General features: G+C 50.2%; 1 protein-coding gene across 1 annotated transcript in view; it reads left to right on the plus strand.

Moving 5' to 3' along the window:
• The window catches only part of CCT7 (chaperonin containing TCP1 subunit 7), a 144796-nt gene that overhangs the window by 103293 nt on the left and 25460 nt on the right, over positions 1-16043 (plus strand). Inside the window, exons 9-11 of the mRNA XM_085642772.1 lie at positions 485-582; positions 13797-13929; positions 15241-15447. Of these exons, the coding sequence (XP_085498898.1) occupies positions 485-582; positions 13797-13929; positions 15241-15447 (438 nt within the window). The remainder of the gene's footprint in view (positions 1-484; positions 583-13796; positions 13930-15240; positions 15448-16043) is intronic.

Genomic DNA, 16043 nt, shown 5'->3' on the forward strand with positions numbered 1-16043 from the left:
ATATCTCTCTTGGCTAGTGTCTATATCCTTTATAATGTGTAAAATCGTCAGTTTTGGTGGAGGGGAGTTCCCACCCCAATACCTCCACCAAACAGGCAAACCCACCCCTCTCCAGAATTTTGCAAGTGCTGTACAGTGGCAGATGGTATGCATAAGGGACCCTTCTTCACGTCCACTTCTGAAGCACTACGGGGACTGATCCAAACCAGCCCTCCACAACCTAAGCCTTGTGTGATACACCCGATTAAGTTATTTGAATTGAATGAGACGTAGCCTCATAGAGATCACAATAACACCAACTTTGTAAAAAAACATTATTTTCAATGCCAACCGCGCTAACCTTAACAAATGCATGACCTATTGCATGGCAAATGCTTGTTCTTTACTGTTATTTGGCTGTCTAGTAGTCACATTGTGTCCTACAACTAAGTATTTTTAAAGTTCAGTTGACAACCTGATTTAAAAAAAATTCTATTATAAACAGGCCTGTGGTGGTTCGATCCAGACCAGCGTGAATTCCCTGACTGATGATGTGCTGGGACAGTGTTCACTCTTTGAGGAAGTTCAAGTCGGAGGAGAAAGGTCTGTTAACCTTATTTACAGTGCAGCATATGCCTAGTTTTCAACAATGGGTATCAGGAAGCAAATCGTTTTTGTACTACTTTTCAGTTAGAACATGTGAAGATTTTGTTCATAAGCCCACTGAATTACTGAAGATCTGTAACATCCATTTTGTTCATGCATACATCCAATTATTCACTTTTAAGATTCACTACATTTTCTGCCACACTGGCTCTAAATAGACAATAACTTAGGCTGGTTCATAATCCTAGTCATAGTTTTATAGTTGCATTTTTTCATAGATTATATTTTTTGGAGAGTAACGTGCGGGGCTGTGTGTTAAGTGCTAATGCAAGTGCTTTGTTTTACGACAAGCGATGTAGGTGTATATCTGAAAGAAACATGTTAGTGATGGATTCCTTACCTTAGAATTACCCTCAGGCATCAGACTGGATCCGGAAAGTTTCCGTCAGCAGTACCCCTGCATGTCGCATGGTGGCGGCGTGCGGCTCCGCGATGTCGTTTGCATCGTGGTTGCTGAGATGATGTCGCGGCAGCTACTTGGACGCCGCTCTCGCGCGATGACGTCAGTTCCTTTTTTTCCGCGCCAGCAAGCGCAAATCCGGGGAGTGCGGTACCCACGCTCACTTTTTGACTGAGGTTTTTCAAGGCTTTTTGACTCTATTTTTCGAGTTGATTGTCTACTGGTGCAGTAGGGATGCCCGGCTACAAGTCCTGTGGGGACTGCCATCGCATGATGTAGGTGACGGACCCGCACTGTGTGTCTCTTTACTGCCTGGAGCGTGACCACAATCCCAAGTCGTGCTTCGGCTGCCGGGCCATGGCGCCGAAGACTTTGTGGGGTCAGTCCCGAAAGTTGCTAGAAGTCCGGCAGTCAGCTCTGCACCGTTCATGGTCCCGGTCCCGTGGGAGGTCGAGGGACCGGCCGCGGAGCCACCACCACCACCACCACCACCACCACCACCACCACCACCACCACCACCACCATTCGTCGGGATCGAAGTCTTCGCACTCTGAGTCAGGTAAGACGAAGCATTCCAAGAAGTCGAAGAAGCACCATCGCTCTCAGACTTTCCCTCGCGCGATGCGGCTGAAGGTGCGGGTGGTGCCTCCGGCGGAGCCTACAGCCGCCGCCGGCCTACCTGCCCCTCCTGGGTCCGTCTGTGACTCCAGCCCAGCTGCAGGAATTTGTCAGCCATGGCTCGCCTCTTTGGGCCGTCGGGCCCCGCTGGTGAGCCTTTGGGCCCGGCTGGGGGTCCTAGCCCTTTACTGCTGGCGGCTCCAGCCTCTGTCAGCTCCGGTCTCGGCGTCGCAGGGCCCCCATGGATCCAGGCCTGGATCCCGGTCGACGTCGGTTAAACTTGTGACACCTCCACCAACGTCGACTGTACGGTACCACTTCCGGCGTTGCCCGGCCCACCGGACGACGTCGCCCCTGGTTTCAGCCCGATGTGGATACGGTGCCGGACCGGCGTCGCTCGATGCCAATTGGGGATTTTTATACCTATATCCATTCTCCTTCTTTTCGACCTGTCCATCAGCCTTCAGAGGAAGGGGAGGACTGGGAGGGGTCTGAGGTCCCTCTAACAGCACAATGCGAGTTTGACCCGGACTGGGCAGAGGAGTTGGGGGGACGCCAGTGGTCTGGATACCTCTCCTGACCTTGGCATGCTGTCTCTTCCTACTGTGGCTACATAGGAGGGTGCAAGTTACGCAGTGGTGTTGCGTAGGGCGGCAGAGGCCCTCCACCTCGAGCTTCCTACAGTGGCCGTCGGGATTAACCTCCTGACAGTGCTTCAGCCAGCAGCTACCTCTGCAGAGCCGCTGCTGCCTTTTAACGATGCACTTTCGGAAGTTCTTTTTTTGGCACCTGGTCCAGACCCAACACAGGGGCTCCTGGCCCTGGGCGACCCCCATTTTCCTTTCCCAACACCCCACCCATGAGAGCTTGGTTGTCCAAGCCTCTGCGTCCCCGAGCGCGCGTTCCCTACCGCACCACCGCACAGGGAATCCAAGAAATTGGAGCAGTTCGGTAAGAAGATTTGTTTTCTTCAGCCAGTTCAGGACTGCGATCTGTGAACATCACATTCCTCTTGGGGCGTTATTCTCACTCTGTGTGATCTTGTCTGCCCTCGACCCTGGAGACTGGATTGTAGCGTTGGACGTGCAGGATGCATATTTCCACATTCCCGTCCTCCCGGTCCACAGGCGTTACCTATAACGGTAGGCAGCGAGCATTTTCAGTTTTCCGTGCTCCCCTTCGGCCTTACCAGTGCCCCTTGGGTGTTCACGAAGGTGATGGTGGTGGTCGCAGGTCGTCTGCGCAGATCAGGGGTTCCAGTCTTCCCCTATCTAGATGACTGGCTGGTGAAGTCAGTGTCGCCCCGGCCAGTCTCCCACCTACGGCCGACCTCCTGTATTCGCTGGGGTCCCCTTCAATGTGCCAAAGTCGCACCGGATTACCTCTCAGAAGCTCCTTTTCATCGGAGCGGTTCTGGACACAACACGGTTTTGGGTCTATCCTCCCAAACAGCAAGCCCGGGATATTCGCGCTATGATTCCGATACGTCAGCCTCTATCCCGGGTTTCGGTCAGGATGACCCTGAGGCTGCTGGGCCTCATGGCCTCCTGCATCCTGCTGATGGTTCATGCCAGAAGGCATATGCGGGCTCTGCAGTGGGACCTGAAGTTCCAGTGGGCGCAGCATCAAGGGAACCTGTCCGAAAACGTCCAGATCTCGGAGGGCACTGCAAACAATTGCGGTGGTTGGTCACGAGCCAGCATTTGGTCACATGAGACGACGCACCATTGGGTCTTAACCAAGTATGACTGTGGAGAGAGGCTGAAGTGTTTATATCTCTAGCAACTGAATTGGCTGCAACCGGTGATTTAATGGTAGGAAAGATGGATCTCCAGGGACCTGTTTATACCCACTTTGTGGAACTTTTAATCTCCTGTGTGGAAGCATTTTTTTTAACCAACTAACCTTTATTGGTGTAATAAAAGCTTCATTAAAAGAAACTAAAGCTCTACAGCAGAAGCAGATTATTGTAAAACATCTTTGAAGATGTTAGTTGCCAACTACACTGAAGCTTGGTCCTTTTCAAAATATTAGCTGCTATTTTAAGGATGTTGTGGTGGAACAAAGTACCAACCGGAGTAAGACTGGCTGGTGGATAGATACCTACTTTGGGAAGTGTTTAAGCCACTAGCCTCCTTTAGAACAGTGTAAGACTACCACCAATGACTAAAAAGAAATGATGTCATGGTCATCATTAATATATTGACTTTGTTCATGCTAGAAAAATCTTTATTTCGTCTTGCTTAGGACTGGTGGTTGCAGTTGCTTCTCCAGAAGAAGACCCTGGGTTTCTTTTTTTAGGGTGATGAGTCCTGAGTGTTGGTTGAAGCAATTGTTGCACAGTCTGGGTCTGTATCTACTGGTGTTGGGCATTGGTGATGTATTCTGTATCGAGCTGGAAGGGCATAAGCATTCAATCAATCAATCAAGGAATTTGTATCGCGCACTACTCACCCGGAAGGGTATCAAGGCGCTTGGGGGAGGGGGTCTGCTACTGCTCGAACAGCCAGGTCTTGAGCTGTTTCCTGAAGGCGAGGTGGTCCTGGGTCAGCCGCAGGTGGACGGGCAGGGAGTTCCATGTCTTAGCCACCAGGTAGGAGAAGGATCTTCCTCTGGCGGTGGCTCTCTGGATGCGAGGGACGACGGCGAGGGCGAGGTTCGCGGATCGTAGCTGTCGGGTGGGCGTGTAGAAGGTCAGGCGGTCGTTGAGGTACCTTGGGCCCAGGTCGTGGAGGGATTTGTGTGCGTGGGTGAGGAGTCTGAACGTGATCCTCTTGTTGACAGGGAGCCAGTGCAGGTCTCTCAGGTGGCTCGAGATGTGGCTGCGTCGGGGGGCGTCCAGGATGAGACGGGCGGAGGCGTTCTGGATACGCTGAAGTCTTTTCTGAAGCTTGGCTGTTGTACCGGCGTAGAGGGTGTTTCCGTAGTCTAGTCTGCTGGTGACGAGGGCCTGGGTGACAGTCTTCCTGGTCTCGGTCTGGATCCATCTGAAGATCTTGCGGAGCATGCGGAGGTTGTGGAAGCAAGATGAGGAGACGGCGTTGACTTGTCTGGTCATCGATAGGGAGGAGTCCAGGATGACGCCCAAGTTGCGTGCGTGGTCCGTTGGCTTGGGTGCGGTGCCCAGGGCCGGGGGCCACCAGGAGTCGTCCCATGCGGAGGGCGACGGTCCCAGGATGAGGACTTCTGTCTTGTCCGTGTTCAACTTCAGGCGGCTGATGTTCATCCATTCGGCGACATCTTTCATCCCTTCGTGTAGGTCGGCTTTGGCGGTGTCGGGGTCTCTGGTGAGGGAGAGAATCAGCTGGGTGTCATCGGCGTAGGAAATGATGTTGAGGTTGTGTTGGCGTGCGATGGCAGCGAGGGGTTTCATGTAGATGTTGAAGAGAGTGGGGCTGAGCGATGATCCTTGCGGGACGCCGCAGATGACTTCGGTGGCCTCAGAGTGGAACGGAGGGAGGCGTACTCTCTGTGTTCTGCCGGAGAGGTATGAGATGATCCATTCCAGAGCAATCCCCTGGATGCCGGTGTCGTTGAGGCGTTGGACTAGGGTGCGGTGGCAGACAGTGTCAAATGCTGCGGAGAGGTCAAGGAGGATGAGTGCCGCTGTTTCACCTTTGTCGAGCAGGGCTCGGATGTCGTCGGTGGCTGCGATGAGGGCGGTCTCGGTGCTGTGGTTGGCTCTGAATCCGGATTGCGATGGGTCGAGGGATCCGTTCGTCTCGAGGAAGGCGGCCAGCTGCTTGTTGGCGACCTTCTCGATGACTTTGGCAGGGAACGGAAGGAGCGAGATAGGGCGGAAGTTCTTGAGGTCGGTCGGGTCCGCAGTTGGTTTCTTCAGTAGTGCGCTGAGCTCGGCGTGCTTCCAGCTCTCCGGGAAGGTGGCTGTGTCAAAGGAGGCGTTGATGATGTCTCGGAGGTGGGGTGCGATGGTAGAGGCGGCCTTGTTGAAGACATGGTGGGGGCATGGGTCGGTCGGAGATCCGGAGTGGATGGTGTTCATCATGCGTGTCGTGTCTTCGAGGGTCACTTTGGTCCATGTCTGGAGGATAGCGGCGGGGTGCGTAGGTTTGGTCGATGGGTGCGGGGGTGGAGCGCCGAAACTGTTGTGGATGTCGGCGATCTTGCGGTGGAAGTACGAGGCGAGGGAGTCGCAGAGGTCCTGCGAGGGAGTGGGTGCGGGGGTGGAGCGCCGAAACTGTTGTGGATGTCGGCGATCTTGCGGTGGAAGTACGAGGCGAGGGAGTCGCAGAGGTCCTGCGAGGGAGTGATGTCGTTGTTGCCGGTGCTGGGGTTGGAGAACTCCTTGACGATGTTGAAGAGCTCCTTGCTGTCATGGGCGTTCTTGTCCAGTCGTTCCTTCAAAGATTTCTTCTTGGTGGTGCGGATGAGCTGGTGATGTCTGCGGGTGGCGAGTTTGAGGGCGGTCATGTTGTCGGTGGTCTTGTCGAGAAGCCAGGCCTTCTCGAGGGTGCGGCAGGCCTTCTTGGAGTCCTTGAGTTCGTCGGTGAACCAGGGGGCCTTCTTGCTTCTGGGCCTGGTGAGTGGGTTCTTCAGTGGGGCGAGGTCGTTGGCACAGGAGGTCAGCCATTGCGTGAGGTCGAGGGCTGCTGTGTTAGGGTCCGTTGTCCTGACCGGTGGGTTCTGGCTGAGGGAGGTGGTGAGCTGGTCGGTGATCTTGCTCCAGTTTCTGTGGGGACCCTGCTTCGGGTGGTGCTGGACCGTGTTCTTCTTGAAGCTGAAGTGGACGCAGCTGTGGTCAGTCCAGTGGAGTCCGGTGCAGTGGCTGAAGGTGATGTGCTTGCTGGATGTGAAGAGGGGGTCGAGCGTGTGGCCGGCGTAGTGGGTGGGGGTGTTGACCAGTTGCTGGAGTCCGAGGTTGGCGAGGTTGTCCAGCAGGGTGGTCGTGTTGCGGTCGTTGTTGTTCTCCAGGTGGAAGTTGAGGTCTCCGAGGAGGATGTAGTCGGTGGAGGGGAGGGCGTGAGGGCTGATGAAGTCCGTGATGTCTTCGCAGAACTGTGCGCGTGGTCCCGGGGGTCTGTAGATGAGGGTACCTCTGAGGGTAGTCTTGGGGTTGGTGTGGATCTGGAAGTGCAGGTATTCGGCGGTGTTGAATGCGTCGGAGTCAGTCGAGATGCGAATGGTGCTTTTGTGAGCGATGGCGATGCCCCCTCCGGTCTGGTTGTTGCGATCCCTCCTGATGATCTTGTAGCCGTCCGGGATGGCTATGGCGATGTCGGGGGCTGAGGAGTTGTTCATCCAGGTTTCCGTGAGGAAGGCGACGTCTGGAGATGCGGTGTCGAGGAGGTTCCAGAGTTCCACGGCGTGTCTGTGGATGGAGCGGGTGTTGATCAGGATGCACTTGAGGTGGTTGCTGTTGTCCGTCTTGGTGGGCGTGGTGCTTGTTCGGAGGCAGGAGAAGTTGCAGGATTGGCAGACGAAGGGTCCATGGGTGCGTCGCGGGGACGCTTGGTAGCATCCGGGGGCTCGGGCGGTTTTGAGTGCGATGAGCGTTGCGAAGTCGTAGGTTCTGCGGGGGGGCTGGCGGGCGCGGGGGCCAGGGGGTCTGGCGCTGGGCGCGGTCCAGGCGCGGACGGGCGCAGACAGGCTTACCTTTGGCGCACCTTCGGCGCTCAATCGGCGCTCCCGCTGCGCACGTCCGCTGCGCGGTCGCTGGGGGGGCGTCATAAGCATTGCCCCTGGAATAGCAAACAACTGACACACTCACATAGGGACACACTGTGCCAGGTGAGATCCCTGCAGCCCTGAAACCCCCAGATGAACCAACAGGGTCTGTAGAGGGGACGGATGCTCACACAAATATCCCACATCGCATAGGGAAATGTGGAGGGATCTGTATGCAGTATTGGAAACTGGATATGCCAGTGCTGGAAGAGACTGGTGTGTCTGTGATGCCAGGGACAGAAGACCCGCTGTGGGGGCCTGCAAAGTGGGTGGAGGAGTCCGTGATAAATGGATCACCGCCAGTTCAGACTCTGAGAAAGATTTGAAGTGAAGGTATCTTACTTTTTATAGACACCTGGTTGTTGCAAATGCGAGACAGGCTTAGTCTTTGTTCGGCAGGTGACGTAGCTTTACAATGAGAATAGTTTTTTACATTTGAGATAAAAACCTCTGTAGAGAAAATAACTCTGCTTGTGTCAAAGCGTGGAAAGCATTACCTGCAGTTTGTGCACTGGTTTGGGTAGCTTGGAGGCAACAATGGCATCACATAGGTGCTATGCCTAGCGTAGATATGGAGCCAGCTCCCTCTACATATGGTGTGGTGCTGTGCTAACTTTTTTGCCTTTGATTTATTGTTCATATTCACAGGTGAGTCTGTAACTAGAAGTATCCATCAGAATACTCTTGACTGCATACAACAGCTTACCTAGTAGCTTTGGATCCAGATCTGTTAATGGTTTATACTGGTCATTAAGTTTGTGAGATTAGTAACGGAAATGGTCTTTAATAATGTATTTTCAACTTTTGGTTTGGTGCAGATGCATTTTCGTTTTTCTCTCACCATGTAGATGCAGTGCTGTATCATATACAAACGCATTCCCTCCACCCCCCCCCCCCTTTTTTTTTTTGTCCGCCTAAGCTGGCTTTGGCAGTCCGCATTCACTTATTTACGGAGGCCCCGTTGTTACCGCCGTTCCGGACAGCAGGCATCCTTGAGTCCAGCAGTCTTACCGTGGTCTGCGGCCCTCATTACCTCTGCTCTGGGTGGCCATCGGGACCCGCCGCCAGCCTGGCATCCACCAGCAGCGACAGGCACAGGAGCGAGCCCCCAGGCAGTCTCCCGTCCGGTCGTCTCCCACCAACCGCTCCAGTCGGGGCTCAGACTGCTTTCCGCGGCCGGGACCTTACCAGCGGCTATCTCCGGCGCCCTTAAAAGATAGGGACTCCACCTCACTCGGCCCTCTGAAGTGTCCGCCACACTTCTTGGCCTGCGGATTGCCTCCACGCCTGCTCCTTCTCTCTGCAGTTTGCTAGCCAGTCCCTCAGTTGCTCCGTAGCCCCCGCCTCATGGATCATGGATGATGAGAGAAGAGCTGGCCTGTCCTCCTGCTGAAGTGTTGAGATGAAGTCTGCTTGAACTTGTTGTGAGAAAGTGCCATCTTTCTTGCATGGTATGCCCCCACTTTTTGCTGAATTGCTGAATGTACAGTGTGTGCCTGGACTCCTGCCAATCAGGTGCCCAGGGCCTATGTCCCTTCCCTAAAACCTAAACTCCCAAATTGGCAAACCCTGGCCACATGTCAGCCCCTGGTAAATTGTACCATAGGTACCCAGGGCCTTGTGACCAGGGAAGGCCTCTAAGGGCTGCAGTACTTATTGTGCCACCCTTAGAGGCCCTGTACCCTAACTCAACCACACTGCCCTTGCAGGCTGAGTGTCTGGGTACAAGACAAAACCAAGAGTCGACATGGCACTTATCCCTGTGTGCCATGCCCACAACCTACACTGCCCTGGCATAGATCAGCCACCCCTCTAGCTGGGTGCCCTATGCCAGTGGTGTGGGCACAGGAGCATGAGCCCTGTGCCCCTACAGTACCTAGGTCCATTCCTTGGCACTGTAAGTGCAGTGCTGCCATTTAAGAGTATATGGTGCTGAGAGCTCGTCAAACACAAACTCCTCAGCACCATGATGGCCACACTGAAGACTGAAGTTTGGTATCAAACTTCTCAGCACATTAAACCCGCACTGATGCCAGTCTGGGATTTAATGTACAAAGCACTATAGAGGGCATCTTAGAGAGGCCCCCTGAAACCTAACCTACAATCCACGTCTGGTCTGGGAGGCTGCCTAGGCTGCCACACTGCAGACATGTTGTTGGACCCCTGGATGGAGAGCCCCCGCTCTAGTGGGCCTGCAACAATGCACATCCTGGGCGAGGTGCTAGGTCTCCTCCCCCATGCGCCTTTGTGAACTTCTCCAGGCCACTTGCTGTACCCAGCAAACTGGCCCTCACCGGTTCTGACCCCCACTCTGGCGGGAAGACTGGCTGGAAACCCCAAGTAAGGACAGGGGATGTGCCAGCCTGCCAACCCCACCCCTCAGGTGGGGGAGGCGAGGTGAAGCACATCTCCGGACATTTACCATCTTGAAGATAGGAAGCCCTGCCCAATCAGGATTAGGCTACTGGCCCCCCCCCCCTCCCACAGGAGAGTGGCAGGATAGGGTGTGTACCCACCCCAGGGCAGAGACCCATTGGTCCCTGCCCTTTACCTACCTGTAACGCCCCTAAATCTAGTATTTAGAGGCACCCTGAACCTTCCTTCTGTAGATTCCAGATTCCGAAAAAGCAAAGAAGAGCAAGAAGAAAGAAGACCTGCTGTGCAGCTGCTAAGAGGAAGACACCAACTGCTTAGGCCCCAGCCCTACCGGCCTGTCGACCCTCGCTCCTGCTACATCCCGGCACCTCTTGTGGCTAACAACCTCACAAACCCCGGAGGACCTGGCTACCTTTTGACTGAGCACCTGGGACTCCCACGAGCAGCGGCTCTGCTCAAAGCAAGTTTCTAACCCCTGGCATCAGCCCGGAACCACGAACCCTGCACACTCTGCACCCGCCAAGCCTGGCCTGTGCCGGAGTGGACAAAGACCCAGAGGACGTCCCCCCAGCGACTGTGCCCCCGAATCCGGCACCCAAGGACCCACCTCGACGCTCCTGACGACGCCTGCAGCCTCAGAACCAGGGACCCCCCCCAACCTCTATCAACAGAGGGTAAGATTTCCAGACACCAAAAAGCACCCCGGCGCCCTGCGCCCCCCCCCCCCCCCTCCCCTGTGCCCGACTCCTGGGTACCTTCCTATCCTCCAACTACCCAACTTACCTCTCGAAGTTGTGGTGGCACATGAATCTTCGTCCCTGAGCTTGCAGCCTTTGTTTGTCCTGGAGCTTTCCCATTGAAATCCATTGAGCGCCCGAAGGCTCAAAAGCACCCTGCACCCAGCCGCCCGAGTGGCCCTGGCAGTGTAACTTCTACTCCTTCCTACTTCTCCATTTGCCCTGAGTAAGTGACCAGGAGCCCAGCTCCCACAGCCGTGTGGCCTGCTAGTCAGCAGCCACCAACCAAGGCCCCCCTGCCTCCCGTAGGATAGCATTGGGCCTAACTCACTCTGCACCCGGCCGCCCCAGTGCCGCTGAGGGTGTAACAACTGTACCAACCTGACCCTGGGAGACCACTGAGTCTGTGCCCAGAACCTTAACTCTGCCAGTAGAGTACTTACCCAAAAGCCGATAACCCTATTTTCTTCCATAGGGTAACATTGACTGGGTTCTTCTGAAATTTCTTCTAAGTGTGGAGTTTCTAAAACTTTACATATTCACCTAAAATCAACCGAGTAACGAAAACACTCACCTGCTATTAGGAGGGATCCCAGTGCTGGATCTTGGTGCCCAGCACTGACCCTGAAAAGTACTCCCAACCATACTCACCACTAACCCAATTTTCTTCTATAGGAAATCATTGACTGTTTTTCTGTGAAATTTCTTCTAAGTGTCGATTTTTGCAAACTACAAATATTCTTTGAAAATCGTACCAACTGTGAAAACGTAATTACTTGCCTGTTTTAGATAGAGGTCCCAGTACTGAGCCTAGGAGCCCAGCCCTGGATTACAAAAGTAACGAGAACATACTTAACCTGTAACTTGAATTTTCTCCCATAGGGAATCATTGACTTTTTTTCTATGAAATTTCTTCTAAGTGTCAACTTTTAAAATCGCAGAATATTGCCTAAAAATCACAACAGTAACTAAAACGAATGTACTCACTTGTTTCCAAGACCTGTCCCAGGACTAAATCTAGGATCCAGTCCTGGAGTTAGAAAAGTAATCCTGAAAGTAATCTATTGCAAATAACTTAAAACTCACATTGAGCTCAATGTATTATTGTTTGAAATTGTGTTGCCCTTTGCAACAATCTGTAACTATTGCCAACAAGTCAATTCCATATTGCAAAAGTATTTAACTAAAGCATCTCATCCTGAGAAAGTATATTTTGATACCTATTGTTGGTTCTAAAATAAAACAACCATATATTTTTTATTATAAACCATTGGCCTAGAGTGCAGTTCTTGTGTGAGACCATTTGCTGACTGAGTGTGTACAACAAATGCTTTACACTGTCCTCTGATACTGCCTTACTGCTAGACTAAGCTACCACTTTAGAGAGTATGGTTATATCTAACTTTAACCTCTGCCAAACCTCTGCGGACTGTGGACTCTGTACACACTGTACCTATTTGGGAACAGTATATACAGAGCCACTTTCTCACACTTGTGTTTAGAAGAAGACTAGTCCCTGTTTCTTTTCTTGTGCTGCCTCGAAGAGCAGCTCTGCAAATTAGAAGGGATTGGGTTCCAAGACTGATAAAAAGGCCTCTAATTTTATTTAAACAATGACCTTAAAAGCGTCTCCTCCATTTTACGGAATCTTTGGGCTGTATCCAGGCACAGAGGTTGCATAATGTTGCTTCATTTGACCTCCCCAGACACCAAAAACATTGAAGATGTGGCTTATTACAACCTTTGGTGTCTGAATGAGAACAGGACTTAAAGCCCTACACAGAAAAGTCAGTGTTTACACACAAGATATTGAAAAAACACAGACCCCATTTACCAATCAGTTGTAGCTACGGACGAAAGGAACCGATTTCACTTTCACCAATTCTTCATGATCTATAGGGATGTCCTAATTAGAGTCCCCTCAGCTGATGGTGTCGGTAAGCACCGCCTGGTGCTGATGTGTAGTTGTGGCTGCTTAAAGCTTTCAATGTCCAGGCTGACTCCTTGGGAGGTTTGTGTGCTAAATAGGCAGGAGCCTCCATCCATTAGAAATAAACTGGCAGCACCACTCATGTAGTACCTGCTGGGAAGCACCCTACGAACTCAGTTAGGTTTCATGCAACACACTGACACTACTCTGACTCCACCTTCGGTCTTAATAGCTAGCATCTTGTGGAAGAGGATATAAGAATTGTTAATTTTATAAAATTTCCTAATAAACATAGAGAAAGAAAGGGAAGCACTTGGTGTATGAAGGCTCAGCAGTTAGTGGACTCTAAAATGATCCTCACAGGAAGGAAAGATGTCAAAAAGAGCAAAACCGAGGACCAGTTGAAGTGATAAATCAGTGTCCTAAATGACAAAAACGAATAAATGGCAATCTCTGTATTTGATTGGTAGTTTTCCTTGGATCCTTGTGGCCTCTGCCAGTGGGCATTGCTTACAGAATGGATTTAAACTCTTGAACGTTCACTGTTGGTCAGTTATAATGCCTGTACTTAGGATGTTAGATAAGCAAGCAGTCTGACTGGGAATTCCTTCTGTTCTTTTTGGAGCCCAAGTCTGGGAAGAAGTACCATGAACTTCATACCTGCCGGCTTTGGAACTGGGGAACCAGGTTTGAGTCTGTGTTGGCTCGCCCCAGTGCCTAAAAAATGTGTGAACGTGTGTAATACAGCTGTACTTGCGTAGAAGCAATCCAATTAATTTGAGTCAAGTTTGCACTGTATAAAACTGCAAAAAAAGCCTTCAACTCTAAATTTTCTTCTCAAGGATTTAATCACACTTTACATGAGCCAGAACCTGGTATTTATCAGACAATATGCACATGTTTATTAAAATTCATTATTTATCAAGGAGAAAATAAGATGTAGTGGATTCAGAAAAATATCAACGCTAATGTCTGAATTATGTGTGGCGGGAGTGGAAATGTTTAAGTACTGAATCCAAGTTTTTGCCCAGCAGTGTAAAATATGTACTAAAGCATAAAAAATTCACAGAAAGTATTCTTTACTGAAACAAAACTGGCTTCAATAGTACCTTTCTGGGAAAAAAAGGATGTGCAGATAGACCCATGGGCATGTCCTGAGCGAGTGATGCTGGCACCTCCTAAGGGTGTCATTTGGCTCCAAGTGCCCTGCTTTCTGCAAGTGGAAATATTTAACAATGTATGGAAGTCAGTAATGGAGGTTAACCATTGTCCTAGGTCATTAAGTGTTGCCCATCAACTAATAAGTATACCGCAACTTTGGATTCAACCCTTTTTCTGAACTCTTGATGCAAATAGCATTCTTACTGTTCAATTTTGTATTAAGTTTCACCACATCTTTTTATAGGTATAACTTCTTTAAAGGATGTCCAAAAGCAAAGACCTGCACAATAATATTGAGAGGCGGTGCAGAGCAGTTCATGGAAGAAACCGAGAGATCCTTGCACGATGCCATCATGATCGTCAGGCGAGCAATCAAGGTATGGCACAACCCAAGAGGGTATTGAATTTTTTGTAGAGGCATTGGTTCCTTCTGGCCAGTCTATTAAAAATGTAATAAAGTTTGAAGATCTGACCATTTTGCAAACCGTTTTTATTTTACTGTAATTATCCCTCGATTACTGAAGGCTTCTCAGTGTTACTGTCGCCTTAGCTCTAGGTTATAGTTTTGATTTCCTTTTTATTGTGGTTATTGAAGATATTGCTGACCTCTGGGACCAACCTTTTTATTGTTGTCATAGGAAAATGGCTGAAAGTCTAGCCTACGTATCAAATTTTCTGTGATTGTGGTCTAATTTAATGTTCTTTAAACTCTGCTCTGTGTATGTGCATATATGTATATTGTATCAGTCTCAAAGGGTAAAGTAATGTTATGGTAAGGTGAACTGTTTAGCAACAACATAACAATTTAAATGCTAAAAATCACTCCCTTTTGACTGGATGGCTTGTATCCTTCCACTGCTTACATTCATACTTTCACCACTCCATTAGTGGGCATGTTTTCTAGCTTTCTCCTTTGTGTGTCTATCATGTGCTGCTCTCATCTGCTTCTCTCTATCTATCTATCTATCTATCTCTCCTATCTATCTATCTATCTCTCCATCTATCTCTCTATCTCTCCATCTATCTATCTCTCCATCTATCGATCTCTCCATCTATCGATCTCTCCATCTATCGATCTCTCCATCTATCGATCTCTCCATCTATCGATCTCTCCATCTATCGATCTCTCCATCTATCGATCTCTCCATCTATCGATCTCTCCATCTATCGATCTCTCCATCTATCGATCTCTCCATCTATCGATCTCTCCATCTATCGATCTCTCCATCTAGAGATCTCTCCATCTAGAGATCTCTCCATCTAGAGATCTCTCCATCTAGAGATCTCTCCATCTAGAGATCTCTCCATCTAGAGATCTCTCCATCTAGAGATCTCTCCATCTAGATCTCTGATACATTTAACACACTTCTAATTTATTTTTTAATGAACTGATCTAAGTGGTATCCAGCGTCTGACTGGTCAGTGAAACGATAATTGCAACCTTTTTTTCTGTAGGCGCCTGGTGACGCATGTACATGCCTACAGAATGAATTAGTGGAAAACAGCAGCTGCATCTTGACGCTTTTTCTTTCTTGCTTTCTTATTTGTTGATGCTGTGCAGCATGACTACAGCATTGGCAAAGCCAATAGGTCCAAATGGTGAGACCTATATAGTTTGCCAATGCTTGTTTACTTTAGTTTGCTAGATGTAAATTCTGTATGTAAATAACTTCAACTGTTTGTTTCAGAATGATTCAGTTGTTGCTGGTGGAGGAGCGATAGAGATGGAGCTATCCAAGTATCTTCGTGACTACTCCAGAACCATCCCAGGCAAGCAGCAGCTTCTCATTGGAGCGTATGCCAAGGCCCTTGAGATAATTCCTCGACAGCTATGTGACAATGCAGGGTTCGATGCCACCAATATTCTGAACAAGCTGAGAGCCAAGCATGCACAGGTGAGTTACCCACCCAGGACCAGCTGGAATAGGATTGCTGATGTTCAAGTTCTTGTGCTACATGTATGTGGTATTTTATTAGCTCAAATCTAACCAGAAGGCCGCTGAGCGTTGAACAGCATAAAGGTCAATGAGCTATTGGAGAGGTAACATGGTTGTGAACTGTTTCCTAAGTGGACATGGTTTTGTTCCCGGTCCTAGCTGCATAGATGCAAATAGTTTGATTCCTTGTTTTTTAGGTCGAAGCCTACCAGACTTTGCAGCAGTCTGGTTTGCTAACAACATTTGGGAACATTCACAAAGCTTCCCGTCTGCTCCTTACCTTTGGCTTGTAACTGACATTTCCTTGCTTTCTATTTGCTAGCGTTATTTGTTTTAGGCTGTCAAGCTTGAGTTCGTCCCTTTTCTTGCCCAACCCATATTTACAGTATCCTTCCGCGTGCTCCCTTTCTGTAAACAGGCCTTTAGATCTTGTTCTTATCTTGTCACAATTGCTGTGCATTCAAAGACCAAGGTCTAATGTCAGGCTCAGTCTTCAGAGGGATCTTGGCATTCACTTTTCTTTCTCTGACTTCAAAATGAGAGGATTTATGTGA

Source organism: Triturus cristatus, chromosome 2_2, assembly GCF_964204655.1.
Source record: "Triturus cristatus chromosome 2_2, aTriCri1.1, whole genome shotgun sequence".
In the NCBI taxonomy this organism is placed as follows: Eukaryota; Metazoa; Chordata; class Amphibia; order Caudata; family Salamandridae; genus Triturus; species Triturus cristatus.